The 17,193-nt window shown below is 41.0% G+C and overlaps 1 protein-coding gene across 1 annotated transcript in view; it reads left to right on the forward strand.

Annotated features, from left to right (window-relative positions):
- The window catches only part of TMEM47 (transmembrane protein 47), a 346,968-nt gene extending 336,069 nt beyond the window's left edge, over positions 1-10,899 (forward strand). The window contains exon 3 of the mRNA XM_085622578.1: positions 3,186-10,899. Within this exon, the coding sequence (XP_085478704.1) occupies positions 3,186-3,364 (179 nt within the window). The 3' untranslated portion in view covers positions 3,365-10,899. The remainder of the gene's footprint in view (positions 1-3,185) is intronic.
- Positions 10,900-17,193: the final 6,294 nt, after the last annotated feature.

The raw sequence follows: 17,193 nt of genomic DNA on the forward strand, positions 1-17,193 counted from the left end.
GCTTTCTAGGTGATTCCCATTTGCCTCAACTACTACATCTAAAAACTCTATAGAATTTTTATCCATCGTACAAGTAAATTTCAAATTCAGGCTGTTTTCATTAAGGGAGTCCACAAACTTAGCTGCCTCCACTTGATCTCCTTTCCAAATGCAGAATATATCATCGATATACCGGGCCCAGAAGACGACATGATGGTTAAAGGCACTGAGGTTCTTCGCCACCTGCTCCTCCCACCAGCCTAGGTACAAGCCCGCATAGCTGGGGGCGAAGCAGGTCCCCATCGCCGTTCCCTGGGCCTGACAGTATATCACATGATCAAAAATGAAAAAATTGTTTTTAAGACAAGTTGACATCATGTTGAGTATAATTTCTGTGTGCATCAGAAAACACACAAATCTGACCTTCAGGTAATATCTGCAAGCCTCTAGTCCTATCTCATGTGGTATACAGGTGTACAAGCTATTTACATCAAGTGTGAGTAATAGCATGTCCTGTTCCCAAAAAATGCCCACTATCCTTTACATAGGATGGTAACTTTTGCACAAACGGTCTTAGGAAATGGTCAATATATTTTGAGGTATTTTCAAACATACTGCAAATCGAAGAAACAATAGGACGACCTGGTGGGACATCCTTGTTTTTATGTATTTTGGGTAATAAATACATAGCTGCTAATTTCGGATATTTGCAGTACAAATACTTATATTCATCGTCAGTAATTAAGTTTTCATTTTTCCACCTATCCAACTTTTTCCTGTATAGATCATCACTTTTCTCATAGAGTTGCCTGTTACTTTTATTGTAACTCTCTGTGTCATTCAATTGTCTTCTGCCTTCTTCTAAATACATAGTACGGGGCCATACCACCACGTTTCCCCCTTTGTCTGCTTTTTTAATTACAATGGATTTATTCTCCTGTAATTCTTTAAGCGCACTTTCTTGCTTTCTTGTGAGGTTACTAATAAACTGTGGTTTATGTTTTGCCAACTTCTTGAACTTTTTCAGTACTCCTTTCTCAAATACGTCTATAGATTCATTATACAATTGGGGCAAAAATACATCATGAGTTATCAATTCTTACTTCCTCTTGTTCTAAGGTGAACAAAGGATCATCCATCCAATTATCAGCCCCCAGTTCTCATAACGTGTGTAATGTCTCTATAACTCCAATAGATAGTGTGGGTTCCTTATCTATAGGAGTATGTACCGTCTGTTTCAATTTATTAAAATGCCACTTTTTTAGTTTTAATTTGCGCGTGAAAAAGAATAAATCAATCCTACTTTCTGTGTAACTAGAAACTTCTTGTAGGGCAAAAGTCAATCCTAGAGACAGTACATCAATTTGTTTTTTGGTCAGAGAAAAATCAGAAAGGTTCAATACCGTGTGCGTGTCTTTCATTTGGTCGCTGTTTTGCCCCTTGTGGTCATTCCCATGAAGCTTTGAATATTTCCTTGCTGCTTTGCGCCCTGCTTGGCGCCTCGGTCTCCTCGACCTCGACCTCTTGCCGCTTGGGGGCTCGCAGATTCCTGCCTTCCCTTCGCAATTATGTCGTACTCCTTTAAAATACTGGATTTTACTCCTTCAGGGGTTTTATTTTGTACTTTCTCCCCTGATTCTTTTTCCAAAGATTGCGAAGTCGTCGCCATCTCATTTATAGCTTCATTGGTAATTTCATTGGCTGTAGCAGTAACTTGTGCTTGTTCCACGACTATGGTCACCTTCTCTCTTAAGTGATCAAATTTCTTCCCAAAAGTAAGGATCTGTCCTTGCTTATAGTCTAGCTCATCACGATGACATTTTCGTTGTTTTTTCAGTTTGATTTCCTCTTCTACTTTTTCAAGTCTTGTTTTCAACTTGGCCATTTCTGTCTCAAATTCGCTTGTGGTGCTTTTATTTTTCAACAATTCAGATAGTTTTTCTATTTCTGCCGCAAGTCGTTTTCTGAGAATTGACTGAGCTGACAATGATGAGATGTGAATTTTGTTGTTTTTTCACCCACTTGGGTAGAATTGATGTGCAAATATTCAAGTATCTTATTAGGCTTGAAGTACGATTAATTAATTATGAAATTTGTCTATTTCAGACATATGAGTAATTGGTTTACAACTTGAACATGACACTTGTAATTTTCATTTGTATTAATTCATGTCACAAATAATTGTACAACTTACATTAGAATGTTTGAAAACTGAAGTGAAGCGCAAAAAAGCTTGTAATATCCAGTTTAAGTGAACCATTTTAAGATGGCGTAATGTAGTCACACGAACTGGGCAGCAAAGTAGTCGTTTCTTTGTATTGTTTATATTTTTGCACTGTATCATGTGACAAGAGTAAATATCGAATTGACCCGTGACCAAGGAACCTTTGGGTTTCGAAACGCGTCGGGAGTTGTTTGCCATAACTTGATGAAATAAAGCACGCTTAAAAAAGCAAATTGGGGCTCGGCGCAATCTTTTGGAAAGAAGGATTGAACGGTGTCTGGATGCGAAGGGTCGCGTCCTTGCCGGCAGCCCACCACCATTCAGAGGCAGAGGTAATTGCGAGGAATCGTTTGAACATATATATATATTTTTTTTTGGGGGGGGGAGAATTCCCAACTCCCCATACTTACCTTAAATGTGTGGTAAAGGCATGCGTGGTAAAGGCCCACACGTGCTAAACAAATCAGAGTAATAAATGCGTGGGAAAGGCACTGCGATGTACAAATCGTGTTGGAAAGACTGTTTCCCATCCATGTTTATGCAATATCCAGAACCTGTTTGTTACCTGGAGGGGCGACCCAAGGGTGCCATCTTAGCTAATAACGTACGACTGTCCATGCGTAGGGGTCTGTGACATAAAAAGGGTGTGGCAGTGTACCAAGCTTTGTGAATAATTAGTTATAGGTAATCCTTTTTTCTGTGCTAGAGCAGAGTATGGCAACTTATGAAAAATTCTGCTGAATGTGACTCCAAGACCATTGCACTTGAATTACTGTGCCTGTCGAGAAAGAGTGTTTGTGTGTGTAAAATTTACAATGGAATGAAACATGAGAAATCTAAATTTAAATAGAATACTCTATTGTGTGTTATCTGAAAATAATGAATTGATCAACAGAAATGAAAAAGATGTATGACCATCGATTGTTGTTGCTGTGCTAGTAACCCGTCAGACTAATCCTCTTTTTTTCTTTTTTTTCGACAGTTGTTCTTCAGGTCTGCAGCCTCGTTCTCTACCCCATCAAATTTATTGAGACAGTCACTTTGAAAATATACCATGAGTTCAACTGGGGCTATGGCCTGGCCTGGGGCGCGACCATATTTTCCTTTGGTGGAGCAATTCTTTACTGCCTGAACCCTAAGAACTATGAGGACTACTACTAATTCCAGCCTTAGCAATGAGAAGGAACAAAAATGAATTACTCCAACTTTTTCTAACTCACAGTTTTATAGAAACACTTATGGAGCATCAAGAATTCTCTTGTGTCGGGTTCAGTTTCCCTTGCCTCTTGGCTGACAAATTATAACCAGCTTTTACGTCCATTAAAGAAAAGTGCATCAAACGCAAGAGGGCTGTTAACCGCATAGGCACATTTTGCAAAACACTTACATATTAACTTTCGCTTCCTTGAATGCGCAAGATCTACATGAGGGCATTGTGAAGCAAAGCAGACTAGTTGGAATGTACATGCAGTATTGGCTGTCTCCTACCGCCTGTGGAAACTCAGCCAGCAAAGGTTCCCTGGAAAACATCTTCACCCCCTTGTGGATTGAAGTGTTACAGCAAGCCCAAGAAAAAGCTGAGTTTGTTGTCACTATTCCTCTACTGTGAGGTTTTCAGGAATATGTTGCAAGAAAGGAGTTGAAATTCAGAGTGCTGCACAGGCAGTTCATGGTCGTACCAACACGCGGACCACCCAAACTCATGCTCACGCTAGCACCGCCCATTTTGGTAATTCTACAGAAGTTATAATATGGCTTTCCCTATTTAATCGGAAGTTACTCTTAGCTCACAGGACTGTTAAAAGGGTTACTCTTAATTCTATATAAATACAAATGCACAAGTCACATTTGATTGAAATACCAATATGACCCCGCTTTAAATATTATGGTTAAAGAAGCGTGTAAGTACTATGTCATTTTTCTGCAGATCCTTCTGTCTATATTATTGTACAACTTTGCCATATTGAATAGAAAAAAGGACCACCAACAAATTATGTTATTGTGACAACGTCTTGTGATCAACCCAGCCACTAATTTCCATTACTTTTTAGGTCAACATGGCAAAATTAATGATGGCACCAGAACACATGTTAGTTCTGACATATGGGTTGGCAGAGTTTCATGACTCGTTCACTGTGGTGTTTTTCATGTTCAATGACCTTCCGCTAGTTAGTGATTGAACATACATCGGACACTGGTGCATTTATTCTGTACAGACACGGATATTCAAATGCTGTAATACTGTATAAACTGTGGTTATGTAACGTATGCACTATGTTAGGACACATTCTTGATTGACGTTTTTCCCAACCTTGACTGATATTCCAAATTGTATTATGCCATTCTCATGTATATTTTTAACAGGCACATGTTTCTTGTGGGGTTTGTACGAGAAGTAAACATTGGAAAAACTGAGTATGAACAGTCTGGAAGTGACCACAAAAAAGAAGCACACACCATGGCCCGGGTTAATAATTGCAAGAGCATGTCATGAAATAGCTAGACCTTGGGAATTGGGAAGGTTTATGCCGCCTTTCCATTTACTGGAACGGTTTATTATATTGTTTGAGAAGTTACTTCACTGTCAATCAAAACCTGGCAAATGTATGCTTGAAAGCATATTCATGTCAAATCCAGATTTCAGCTTTTTGCATTGCCTTTGAGGAAAGCACCAGAGTCTCCATGGAAGCCTAAAATGTTTTTTAGTCATTGACATTTTCAATGTGTTTAACCAAGCAAGACAAAGCACCAATGGTGTGAACTACTGCATGCAACATCTACGAACATCACAGTATGGTTTTAGATTGGTAAAAAGGGGAGGATGGGGATGAGTCAGTCACATGCAGAAAAGAGTACACACAAAACTGAATCAAAGTTGAAAAATGTAAGCAAAGACGTTTCCCCAAAAATCTGAAAGGGATCAGAACAGAACTTGAACCAAAAGGGCGGATAACAGATTAGAACCGGTGTGCGGTATATATGTATAAGATGATATAAAGCAGGACTACAGAGGACACAACGTAACATGAGCAGGAAGCTATGATGTGATGTATGTCAAATATGTGTCATGCAAAGAAAAATATAAATGGAATACATTTTTACAGCAGATTTTAAGTATGAAGAGAATTTGGGGAATGTAATACCACAAATATGTTAAATTGGGAGTTCTCACTGTTTGCAAATTAATTAAACAAAATGAAAGGTCAACACGAGACGAACAATCTGAAAAGAGAGATTAGGTGACTGGATGGAGCAATTTACAAAGACCAAACAATATTGCTTTGGTACAAATAAAATATCAGGCTGTTTGCCAGCTGTATATCATAATAATGACTTTGACTGGTGGATGTACATGAACATTTTAGGTGTCTGAAGTGGCAAGCAGCCTCAAAGATCATGCCAAGGTGCCAGTGATTTCAAGATGGCAGTAAATGACAAACACAGGCAGTCAGAGAACCCTTCTGTACTGATAAGTAAATTCCCACAGGTGGGAAGCCCCACTTATATAATTACCATAATGTTATTTTGGGTTTTTAGCCATGAGTCAGTGGTTCATGGAAAAGTAGCACTTTTTGGGGGAGGATGGCGGGGTGGGGGGGATTCCTCAACTTCGCACCTGCTGGGCAAATTTGAATATTAAAACATGGTTGGAAATGTAGCTGTGAAGACTGTCAAGATATAACACAAACAAAACAGAATATCTGTATTACAACAACGGATTGAGTCAACTCAAATGGTCTGAACCACTGCTCATCGGTACATTACGAGTGTCACGCATTACAACCTTCACACATTATGGACTCCAAATATGCTTTTTTTTTACAAATAACACTGAACTTGTGTCTCTGAGAAAAGTAATGCAAAGGCAACTCATAATTCCTAATACTTTTGCACAAACTGCAAAAGCATGTCCTCTAAAACTTCTCCAATGAAATAGTCATAATCTCTTCAAATGCTGACGGGTCCCATAAATTATTAGCGAAACACATTAGTGTGTTATACTGTTGCGAGTATTGTGTAGACTATGGCACAGCGTACGACACTGACTGCTCCAAGGGAACAACGCTGCATATTTGTAGCAAGAAGTGGCCTTCTTATGGAATGACAGAAACCTTCATCCTAATTAGCAGACTGACACTAGAATTTCTGCAGCGTAGAAATAATTGTACCGCTGCCAGCATGCACAACAGCAGGTCACCATCCTCCCTGCATACTGCCTGACTCATGCATACTGCATGGAGCTGGTTGGGTTTCATTCTGATCCTTTGTCAATAACACTAATTAGCACTTCTGGTAAATAAGGACATAAGGAAGAAAGGAGGCAGGAGACAATGCTTTCAAATTAAATCCGGGATCATTAAGAAGGAACTGTGTGGCTGGAGAGGTCTCTGTGAGCATTCTTTTCATTCAAAAATGCCCCTCAGTGTCCTCAAAGAAGCACACATAGTTATAGTTTTATGTTCTCACCATGATGTAGTGAAGAATACGAACCCTGTGGGGGATCTTGTTCCACTAACTGTAAGAGCTCTGTATCTTGAGTCCAAGCCTTGGTGACATTTGGGAGCTTGATGCTTGGGACCAATATCCAACTCATCTGCAAAAGGGTATATAATTGTGGGTGACACAAATAAGTATATTTTCATATTTGTGCACACGTACTAAAGCACGCAGATGTTCTTTTTGTGTTTCCACAAGAAGTGATGTGCTAGAGCAGAACATACCTATGATCACGCACACACCACTCGCAACTTTCATGAAAAGCTTGCAACACAGCTTCACGACAGAAGTAGCAGGTGCGAATGTACAAATCCACTTCGGGGGGGGGGGAACTCAAAAAATTCAAAAACCTACAATCATAGATTTACACCTATGTCTGCATGCAGAATTTAGCATAACTTATACTAACAAGATGTTTTGAGATTTTTCCTGATAAGCTAAGGCAGCCACCTCTTTCCTGTATTAAGAAAATGTTTATGAATTCCCATTACGTGAAGACATGCCCCCTCATGTATTTTAGGGGCACAGAAGCCCTTTCTCCACCCCCCTCAATATTGGGTGAGCTCCCTCCCTATTTCCACCCTGGAATCATATTAACTTCTGTTCATCCACACATTGTATCTTGGGACCTGGTTGTGGAAAACATTGCGAACACCCACAAACTTGTTAATTTGTGGGTGTTCACAAACATTCCAGGGTATCCACACTCTGCAATACTGCCTTTGACCCATAGGAGGTGATTAACACACCTGGAATGCTACACTATACTGTGGTTATATTAAAATTAGTGCGTGCAAATTTTCCTTTTATAACAGTATGTTGAACTTACATGCCCAAATCGTTTTATGAATCAAGGCCAGAGAGCGATGCTTGAAGTTTTCAAGTTGTGTTGTTTTTAATAGTCACTGGGATGAGGCAAGGGATCCTTAAAAAGGTTCATCTATCACAAACTTATTTAATCTGGTTTGGAACCCACCTTTATGAGGATGCCAAACATGTTATTTTATCATCACAATTCTGCAAAAGCTTTACAATGGACATGGTGTTACTGGAACAGTAAGTCCTTAGAATCAGGGGCCACATGTACGACTGTCAGTTTGTGACTTGTAAACTGCATTTGTTTACAAATCGCAAATTTTGAGTCACAAAACCTGATGTACAACAGTGTCTCAGACACTGTTTGCGATGCCCAAATGGGTCGCAAGAGACCTTCCTCATTAATATTCATGAGGCAGGTCGCACTTTACGACCCATTAGGCATGACCGGCACTCACAGGGATGCTTGGCTGCTGGGGTCAGCAGACCACCATGCTTTTTAAATAACACAATTTTTAGAAAATGCAGTGGATTTTCCTTGAAGGAAAATGGGATGCATTTCAGAAATGAAAATATAAAGTTTTCTTCACTGCCTGCTCTGCAAAAATCTTGGCGCCCCATAAACAAAGGGTAAGGTTGCCTTTGGGGACCCTTTCCTGTTTGTGAATGTCTTACCACCAATTTGAAACTGGTGGTAGTCTGTGAATGTTTTGCGACCGCATTCCCAGTCACAAAACATTCATACATACCAGGGTGACTCTCTATTAGGAAGGGACGCCCTTTACACGCCCCTTCCATAAAGTGACCTGGAAACCCTAGTTTGCGAGTTGTTAATAGGTTACTGACTAACAAAATAGGGTTGGTACTTAGGAAAATTAATTTTACCAGTCACAAACGGCCTGATGGACCATTTGAGACCGGTAAAATGCATCATACATCTGGTAGTAAGAGTGATATTTACCTTGCGGTTAATATATAACCTCATGATCCCTCTCACTCTTTTACTTTTCGCACTACTTTGCAACACAGGTGAGTAGCCTGGTAACAATGAAACATTATTTCCATAGGGAGCTAGAAGCATTGCAGATTCAAAGAAGCAAGCTGAAAGTGCATAGGATCACAGAGGAAGGGCATGTGCCTCTGGCTGAGCACATAACAGCTTAATTTGCTATTCAGTGGTGTAACGCAAAATGATGGGGTCCCCCCTGCAGAATGTGGAGAGGGGCTCCATAGTCTCCCATTTTCCACAGATATTGATTGGTCTTGGTGGGAACGAGGTCCCCTGAAGTAGCTGGGGGCCCCTGAATTGTTGGAGGGCCTCTGCAATGTAGGGGCTGCAGGGGCTTCGGTTAGATCCTTATCTATATAGCCTGTGTTTTAAGTCATAAATGGTAACTTGATGAAAATGTAGACAGGAAATAAATCGACTCCAAAACACAAACTGCCAAAATGTTGACCTTACAGATATTTTGATCCGTATCTGATCCAACTTTCAAGCTTTTGCTCTGATTAATCCATTGCACAAATTTGGATTCCATAACATAGACTGCTATAAACGTGACCTTGTATACATATATCCCTACGAGTATTTCAACCGGGATCTGATCCCACCTTCAAAAATATGTCCTTAAATATATCAGCACCAGAATTAGAATAATAAATTAACATAGACACTAGTGGAGGGGGCGATATGAGTAAATTTTAGGTTTTCAGGAGTTGAGATTGTTGATACTACCTCGCAGATATCACATAAATATAGCAGTGAAAGTGTTGAGACCTGTATTTGCTTCATTTTTGGGCTGGCGGCTGTTGTCTAGAGTGGTGGATGAGCTGCTGCAGCAGTATTTTACCATGTCAGATAGTGGTAAAGGGTTGTTTATCACTGGAGCTTTAAAGGATTATGCCCAGTTTAGCAGGAAATGTGACAGCATTTGATGACATATCTGAAGTAATACCAGAGTACAACACAACAGTGGCGGCTCCTCCGCTATGGCGAGGAGCATTGCCCCACTTCTTTTTTTGCAGTGAAACAACGGGAAAATAAAATGATCATAACTCGCAATATTAATATTTTATATTCTCCTACTTATGCGGCTTTGCGTGAGGGAGCAGGGGAGGCGTGGTAGGTAGCATCCTCTTAAGGGTGCACTGACTGCTTAGCCAGGCCTCTCAGGCCGCCCAAAATAGTCATGCACACTTCGCTTGTTCTCCATGCAGGCTGCATTATAGCCTACGTGGAGAACATGCCCAGGCCTCCTGTCAGCGTTTGAGGGCTGAAACCAAGGCAGCGTTGTGATTGGCTGAGTGCGAGCCTGGATGTGCTTCCTGTTGAGGCCTAGCGAGGGAGGACTATGGAGGAGTGACGCAGCGAGGAAGCGGCGAGAAGGTACGTTTTTAATATTTATTTTCTTTCTTTATACCCACATCCCACCACGCCATCTCTCCCCCACCTCTGATCCGTGCTGGCTGACGCTGCAACACAACACAATCACTTACTGCAAAACAAAATAATAACACTGCAAAAATATATTGTGGCAGAAAGGCAATCAAAATCCAATCCAATACATAAACCACAATAAAACACAACCATAACACAATGCATTACTACAGCACAAAAACACAAAAGCACAAAAAACATCACAACAAAGCAGCACAACAAATATGCTGACATATTCTTGCCACAAATGACAACATCAACCAATCTGCTTTCATTATACAGTGGTAAAAGGTGTTAGTAGGAAGTTCTGCTTTACTTCCATGGACATGAAATAGTGGCAGTCAAAACATTTTGTCATCTTACCCTCCGCTTTTGGAAGTATGTTCTGCCAGCCTTGATTTTCACATAGAACCGCCCAAGCCCCTGAGTTCACAAAGAGTCTTGCAAGAATGTGTCTAGCCTCATGCATATCCGGCCCCCTCTGTCATATGTAGATTAATTACTCAATTGCTACTGGGTTTGAGAGTTTGACACCATAATTCTTCATACAAACTGGTTGGCAGTTTTCATTTTCCGAGAAACGCATTTCTTCTAATCACACGCATCTGAAAATGTTAGGGAAAATAGATTGCCCATACCAATTTCTGACAATTCTTAAAATCCACTTGCATAAGTCTCCCTTGGCTTGGTAACATCATAACATGCCTGTCTAAATTAGAAACAGAAACTACCCGGATTTGTCTGACTCTTAACAAAACTTACCTAACCAGCTAATTTAAAAGTTTTTTTTGATTAGGGCTATGTTATAATTTATAGAACATCCTGTGATTCTGGGCAAATCACTTAATCTCCCCGTGCCTAACAAAAAATGAATGTGTGTCCTCGTGTAACGTAAGTAGTGCTATGTAAAGCGCTATATAAAACTCTGCAAAAAAAAAAAAAGAAAGCCTTTACAAAATGATGAGCAGAGTCGAATATTTCAATCTGCTTATTTTCATCTTTGTTAAACTTCATATCATAAATGCAGAAACGAGTGGTTGGAGATCAGCTTCTAAATGTATATTGCTTTTTATGTCTCTGTGAAGCTGGCAGAGTGCAGCTCACGCTTGAGAACACAGGAACCTATTTGTTACCCGATTATAGAGGTCACTTTGAGGGTGTACTAAAATATTTATTAAGCCCATTCATGCCAAGTATGCGAAATGTGCACAATAATGCTGCACGTTGACGAGGATCAACAGTGGAGGAGCTGGCGTTTACGTGAAATGCGAGCGTCCTTTCAAGGTTAAGTGCATTGTGGCTGGTTCTTGCTTTTTTTAGCAAAGACAGTTTACACTGTGCTGCTATAAGAGGTTCTTTACCTTCACCGGGAGACTGTGGGTAAAAATAGGAGGTGACATTGAAAGCAGTCAGACTCTCTATGGAGATACATTGGGCCTAGAATTGTCAATTTCCACTGTAAGTCCACATTTCTTAGTATACTCTCAAGCTCCAACTCTTAATTGAGTTTTTCAAAAATCTACCATCAGTAACTCTGGGGTGGAAATGCTGGTCCAGGAGTAGGTGCTGAACACTGGAAAGGGAGCGAGAGAGAACACAAGGGCACTTTTTAGCAGTGAAACACAAATCCCACCATCGTGGAAACAAGAGTTTCTGTCCAAATCTTCCTTGTTTCTTTGCCCAGACATCACCAGATCCCCAGACATCTCTCACCAGGGAAAACCTGCTACTTTACGATACTAATTTTATTCATCCAGGCACCTAGACATACATCTGAATACGTTTCTTAACTCTGCAAAGATAGTGTGAAAGTTAAACCCATGTGATCATTTTAATATTCTGTAAGCCTATCCAATGCCAAGCACTTTGAGCACAAAAAATGTTTTTGCTTTTTTTTGGGTGGGGCAGGCGTTGGACAACTTTGCTATCACAGTCACTTTATTAATGTTTCAAGATGTCACTGCACACCATTTGGAAGAGGGCAATACAAATAAACGTCCTGCATATAGAGTTTCTTAAAAATGATGTACACAATGAGAGGATGCACTAGATGAAATTAAAGTTGAAATCTCTGACTTGTTATTTTCATTTTTCTTTACCAATGTTTAATATTATTTCTAACGTTAATAAAAATCCGTTTATACAACAATAAAACTATCGTCACACTCACTGACCTTAAGCACACGTCATCACTGATTCATTACGTCATGATAGCTATTACAACAAAAACTATATTTGTTAAAGATGTATTTGCAGTTCCTAGCCTACAAAATGTAAAAGCTACTTTCATAACACTGGCATCTGCTTTTTTTTTTTTTTTTAATTGTACATGTTACCATTCACTCTTCTCCTTGTATTAATTTCAATTCCAGTCCCTGTGATACAATAGGTACATACCGGACTTCGAGTTAGCTGGAGCCCCTACAAGAAATCTTATATTTTTAAAAATCCTTTCTGTAACGGGCAAGTCATCAATGTCTCCTTAGTGCCACATCCATGAGGCAGAGGCAGTATAATGTTGCGAAAATGGAGGAATTTAAGGCAGTAGAATGACATTTCATGTTGAAGGCAATTGTTCTGCTCGGTGACACCTATGCGATCAGTGACATAGCAAGGACGCCATCAGTTCTAATGCAAGGAAGGAATATGGCTCCCTTCTTTTTTTTCCGTAGTTTTATATAGCGCAAACATGACCCGAAGGTATCAGGTATCAGAGCGCTTTACATGAGCACCAGCTGCATTACACATGGACCCATTAATTTGTATTTTCTTTTTTGCTAGTCACGGGGAGATTAAATGATTTGTCCAGAATCACAGGATATTGAGCGTCATTGCCGAGACTGGAATCCAGTTCCTCAGATTTGAGATCAACCGCCCTAGCCGTTGGCTACATTCTTTCTCCGTTGGTAGTAAAATAAAACCATAATTGGGGTGTAGTGGCTCCTCACACCCCTGAACAAAAGTGCCACTACAACTCTTGCACTAATAATAGACACGCCCCTCTGTGCAATGCTGACCTTGCAGGAGAGGCTTGAAGCACTCCCTACACCTGCAACACAGATCAACAACTAAGAACTTACACAACTCTTCTGGATTTCTTGCACAAACTAGGTTTAGATTGTGTTAGTTTCGACCTGTACATTTTAAAGACATAAATATAGAGAGACCTATGTGTGTGAAATATAAATGCTATGTATGAACTAGCATGTGGCTGTATATTAATAAACATGCAACAAATTGACTGGTGAGTGAAGTCTAATCTTATGGCTAGCAATGTAATTTATTCAGACTGTATTTTTGTACAGAACAGTGCACACTAACAAATTGCCTCTGTGTCCTCTTAATGCCTAAAACTGTGCCTAGAGATTTAATTTCTGTCTTTAAAGAAAAATTAAATATATTTGAAGCTGCCTTGTGGTGTTTTTCCTGCTGCCTTTCTGTGTCTTACATTGAGTGTATTGGGTAAATGCATCTTTTTATGTTGACTTTACATATGTTTTTGTTGAAACTTCTGCAACAATGGATGAACATACCTGTTGTCTCTTAATTACTGTACTGTACGTTTTCAAAGATGGTTCCCTACACGATGAAAGAAAATTAGGCCCCAAATTTTATAGATAAATGGCCATAATCTAGAGGCACATTTACAATAAAGAGAGCTAAAGCACTCTGCAGTAATGAACATTTTCTCCTAAATAATAACGCGCTACAGTATATTATATGACCATTTTTTGTATAGGCCTGTACTGAAGGTAGTTTGACCTCATTGCTGGGTCAGAGTATGGGTACATTCTTCACGCACTGATCACACGGATTTCATCTCAGAAAATAGACTATTTTGGGACTGTTTGAGTTGAATCATCAGTGAGTAGGCGCTTTCATGTATATTAATGATGTTTGTCCTTTTAGTCATCGTCCCTTCAGCAATATAAATCCATCTGTCTGGTTGTCTGTATGCATATATGTTTTACAGGGAAAAAATCGACTAAAGAACACCGCATGTTTCCCTCACCACTATTAATGTATCTTTTACTGCAACTTTAGTAAACAAACATAGAAACCTGCCAGCCCCTACCCTACGCTTTAGACGTTATCATTTCGAATAAATAGATGTCACGATATGTGAATATGAGATGAATGCCGGACTGGACTGTGGAAGAAAGCATGTTTTTACAAACTTGTTTGCAAGATTTGCAGTGGGCTGTGCCCGCTGCAAACGGTTAATCTTCATCCAACCTATGTTTCAAGCTTAATGAGGACTAAGTCTGACTTTGCCTAGAGGATGGGAATCAAGAATCTTTGAAGTCATGCATGTATGTGTCAGGAAGTTTCCTTCTTAATTTTAAAAGGGGTGACTCTACCAATTCAATAAAACAGTCTTGCTATGTCACAACCCAAGTGACTGAAAGATATGCCTCCTTTGGATTTTTATGGCAGCAGCAGGAGACAGTAGTCAAGATAAAGTTGGAATAGCTTGACTTCTCTCCTGTTCTATTGCAATGGCCTCTGGTGGCTATGTCGCATTTTCTTGTAATGTGTGATAAACGTTCAATAAAAAGATTACAAGAATGAAAAAAACTGTATCAAACAATATTGAGGGTAAGACAGTATAGCAATAAAACCCCTATACCAGTTTAAAAACATAATGAAAAATGTAATAGGCGAATTGACAAAAAATAGGATTTAGGGAAATAGAGATGAGGAATGTGTAGATTTTAAGGCAAAAACACAAAGAAATGGCTGAGTATGATTTAAAGTCAATGGTTGCGATAGACCAGGGACAAGGCCCACGTTTCAGATTAACACCGAAGGAACAGGAGACCGGCGAGCCTTGCAGGCAATAGCAGGAAAATAAATCATTTGGACGTTCTAACTTTTTTGTTTCTCATTTTCTCCCTGTGAGGCAAGAGAAAATGCTGAGTCAGGCCGGAGTCCAAGGTGAAATTGTACAATAGACTTTGTTCACAATTAGGCCTTCTCATAGGAAAATGAAATGTTGCCTACTCAGTCACAAGGAGCTTTAGGTAACAGTTCACTCTAGGGGCATACTTTTCCTTAGTAGCGGCTCCTTGAGGGAGTGATGTGAGTTGGTGGGGCGGGTAAGGGGCAGCTGAGTAAAGAAATAAATAAATAAAATGAATTACATTGCGCGATGCAAGTTCTTTACTCAACTCTGGTCGGCCGTATGCCGGAGTTTACTAACCCCCACCTTCCCCTCCCCCGTCCCGCCTCACCGCCGCGCAGCACTCCCTCGAGGAGCTGCTACTGCTTTTCTTTAATACTGAAAGTACCCACATTGTTGGACTTCCATGCTACATGTTACACATGGGATTTCTGGTTGGTTAGGTTATGGCCTAAGCCAGGTAGAACCTACCACTCTAGTCAGGGTAGGGGAGTTACACACCCAAAATAACCCCTGCTCACCCCCTTGGTTGCTTGGCAGAGCAGTCAGGCTTTGCTCAGAGTCAATTTGTAAATTATTTACGCAACACACACACACACACAACAGTGACCACAAAAGAGACTTCACACAGGATTATATAAAAATATCTCATATATTGTTCGTAACACGTAGACCACAATCACATAAATCATAAATCACTTTGCCAACTAGGCAATTGTCATAACATCACATTTAATAAAGTAAAGGCTTTTAGGTTGCACACATCATAAAACACCACCATCATTATGTATAATATGCAGATCCTGAAATGGCACCTGTTATCCTATCATTGGAAGGCATGAAACAACATGCATCATACCATCAGGGCATAAAACACAGGTGGTAGGGAAGAGAACACAAACAAAGGAATCACCATGAAGAGTAGGGCTCAACACTCCTGGGCTCCTATTACCTAGTATCCGGTAATTGACAGAATACGTAGTTTGCAGGAATGCCTGCACACCTTTTTCATGAGTTACGGTAATTCTAGTGATGTTTCTCTAAATGTGGCACGTTCCTAATAGGGGGCCCGTTCCGGGCTTGCCTCACAATGCCACCAATGAACAAGTGTCAAAAAAATGTTTGTGCCCCCCAAATGTATGCCACCAGAGGAGGGGAAGGGCGCACACACTTCCCACGTCAGCGGAGAGACTTCACTCAGTCCCCCGCATGGTAAATTGCCCAAGGCAGCTGCCCACGGAAACGTGGGGCACCTGCCGAAACCAATGCAAAACACAGAGCAGTCCAACTTCAAGAACCATTCAGGTCTGATGGCCAGTACGCCCAGGCCAAGGCTTTATGTAGATCGGGTCAGACTGCTTCAATCGGGTTGGTGACCTCGCACCAACCCGTCTCCCTTGGCCAACACTTGAATCCTGGAGGCGGGGCCAGGCAGACATGCTTTGAGTATCTGGGCCTCTCCTGGTTACCAGGCAATGTGTAGTCAGGAAAAACCACGCTGGGGGCCACTGCAGGGATCTCCACTGGATGACGGTTCTTAATCACCACACGGCCCAGGTAGTGCGACTCATGTGGGGCACACGCTAACACCCCTTTTATTCGCTCCGATAAACAAGGAGTGATGAGGATCACTCTTCGGCGCTGCAGCTTCACTGTGAGCACTCAGGAGGCTCAGTCCCCAGGAGTGCAGAGAACAGCAGTGCTTAGCACGCGCTAGTGACACCACGAATGCCCCCCCCCGCGGAGTGAAGTGATCATCATGAGCTAGCACCTAAAAGCACAAAGCGCTCCCCAAGTGCTAAGAAATTAAAAGGAAAGTGCTTTTCACCAACTGAGTTTTCACTAACACAGGGCAGGCCACCAAGGCCTGGGAGATCACTTGGGGCACCATGCAGGAGTAGATGCTGCAGGTCAGCACATAGAGTCCTTCTTGCTGCCCAGCAGGTCACAGGTCAGCACAGCAAACAAAGAAGATCAATGACAGCTCATCCTGGCAGCATAACAGTTCCTTCTGGCAAGGTGCAGTCTGTAGAGCTAGCAACGAATGTACAACATTATTCCGCTGTCTTTTTCCCCGCTTGGAATCACAAGGCGGTCATTACAACAACCGCGTTGTGATTCCGCATACCATTACTCCGCAAGTCGGAACAACGACTTGCGGAGGGGGGGTGCTGGATGTTGGAATAGTATAATTTACTATTCCAACTCCAGTGTGTGCGGACACTAGGGAAGGTGTTGGATTTTAAATCCAACACCTCCCCCCCCCTCCGCAAGTCGTTCTTCCGACTTGCGGAGTAATGGTATGCGAAATCACAACACAGTCGTTGTAACGACCAC

The sequence above is a fragment of the Triturus cristatus genome, chromosome 8 (genome assembly GCF_964204655.1).
Source record: "Triturus cristatus chromosome 8, aTriCri1.1, whole genome shotgun sequence".
NCBI lineage: Eukaryota > Metazoa > Chordata > Amphibia > Caudata > Salamandridae > Triturus > Triturus cristatus.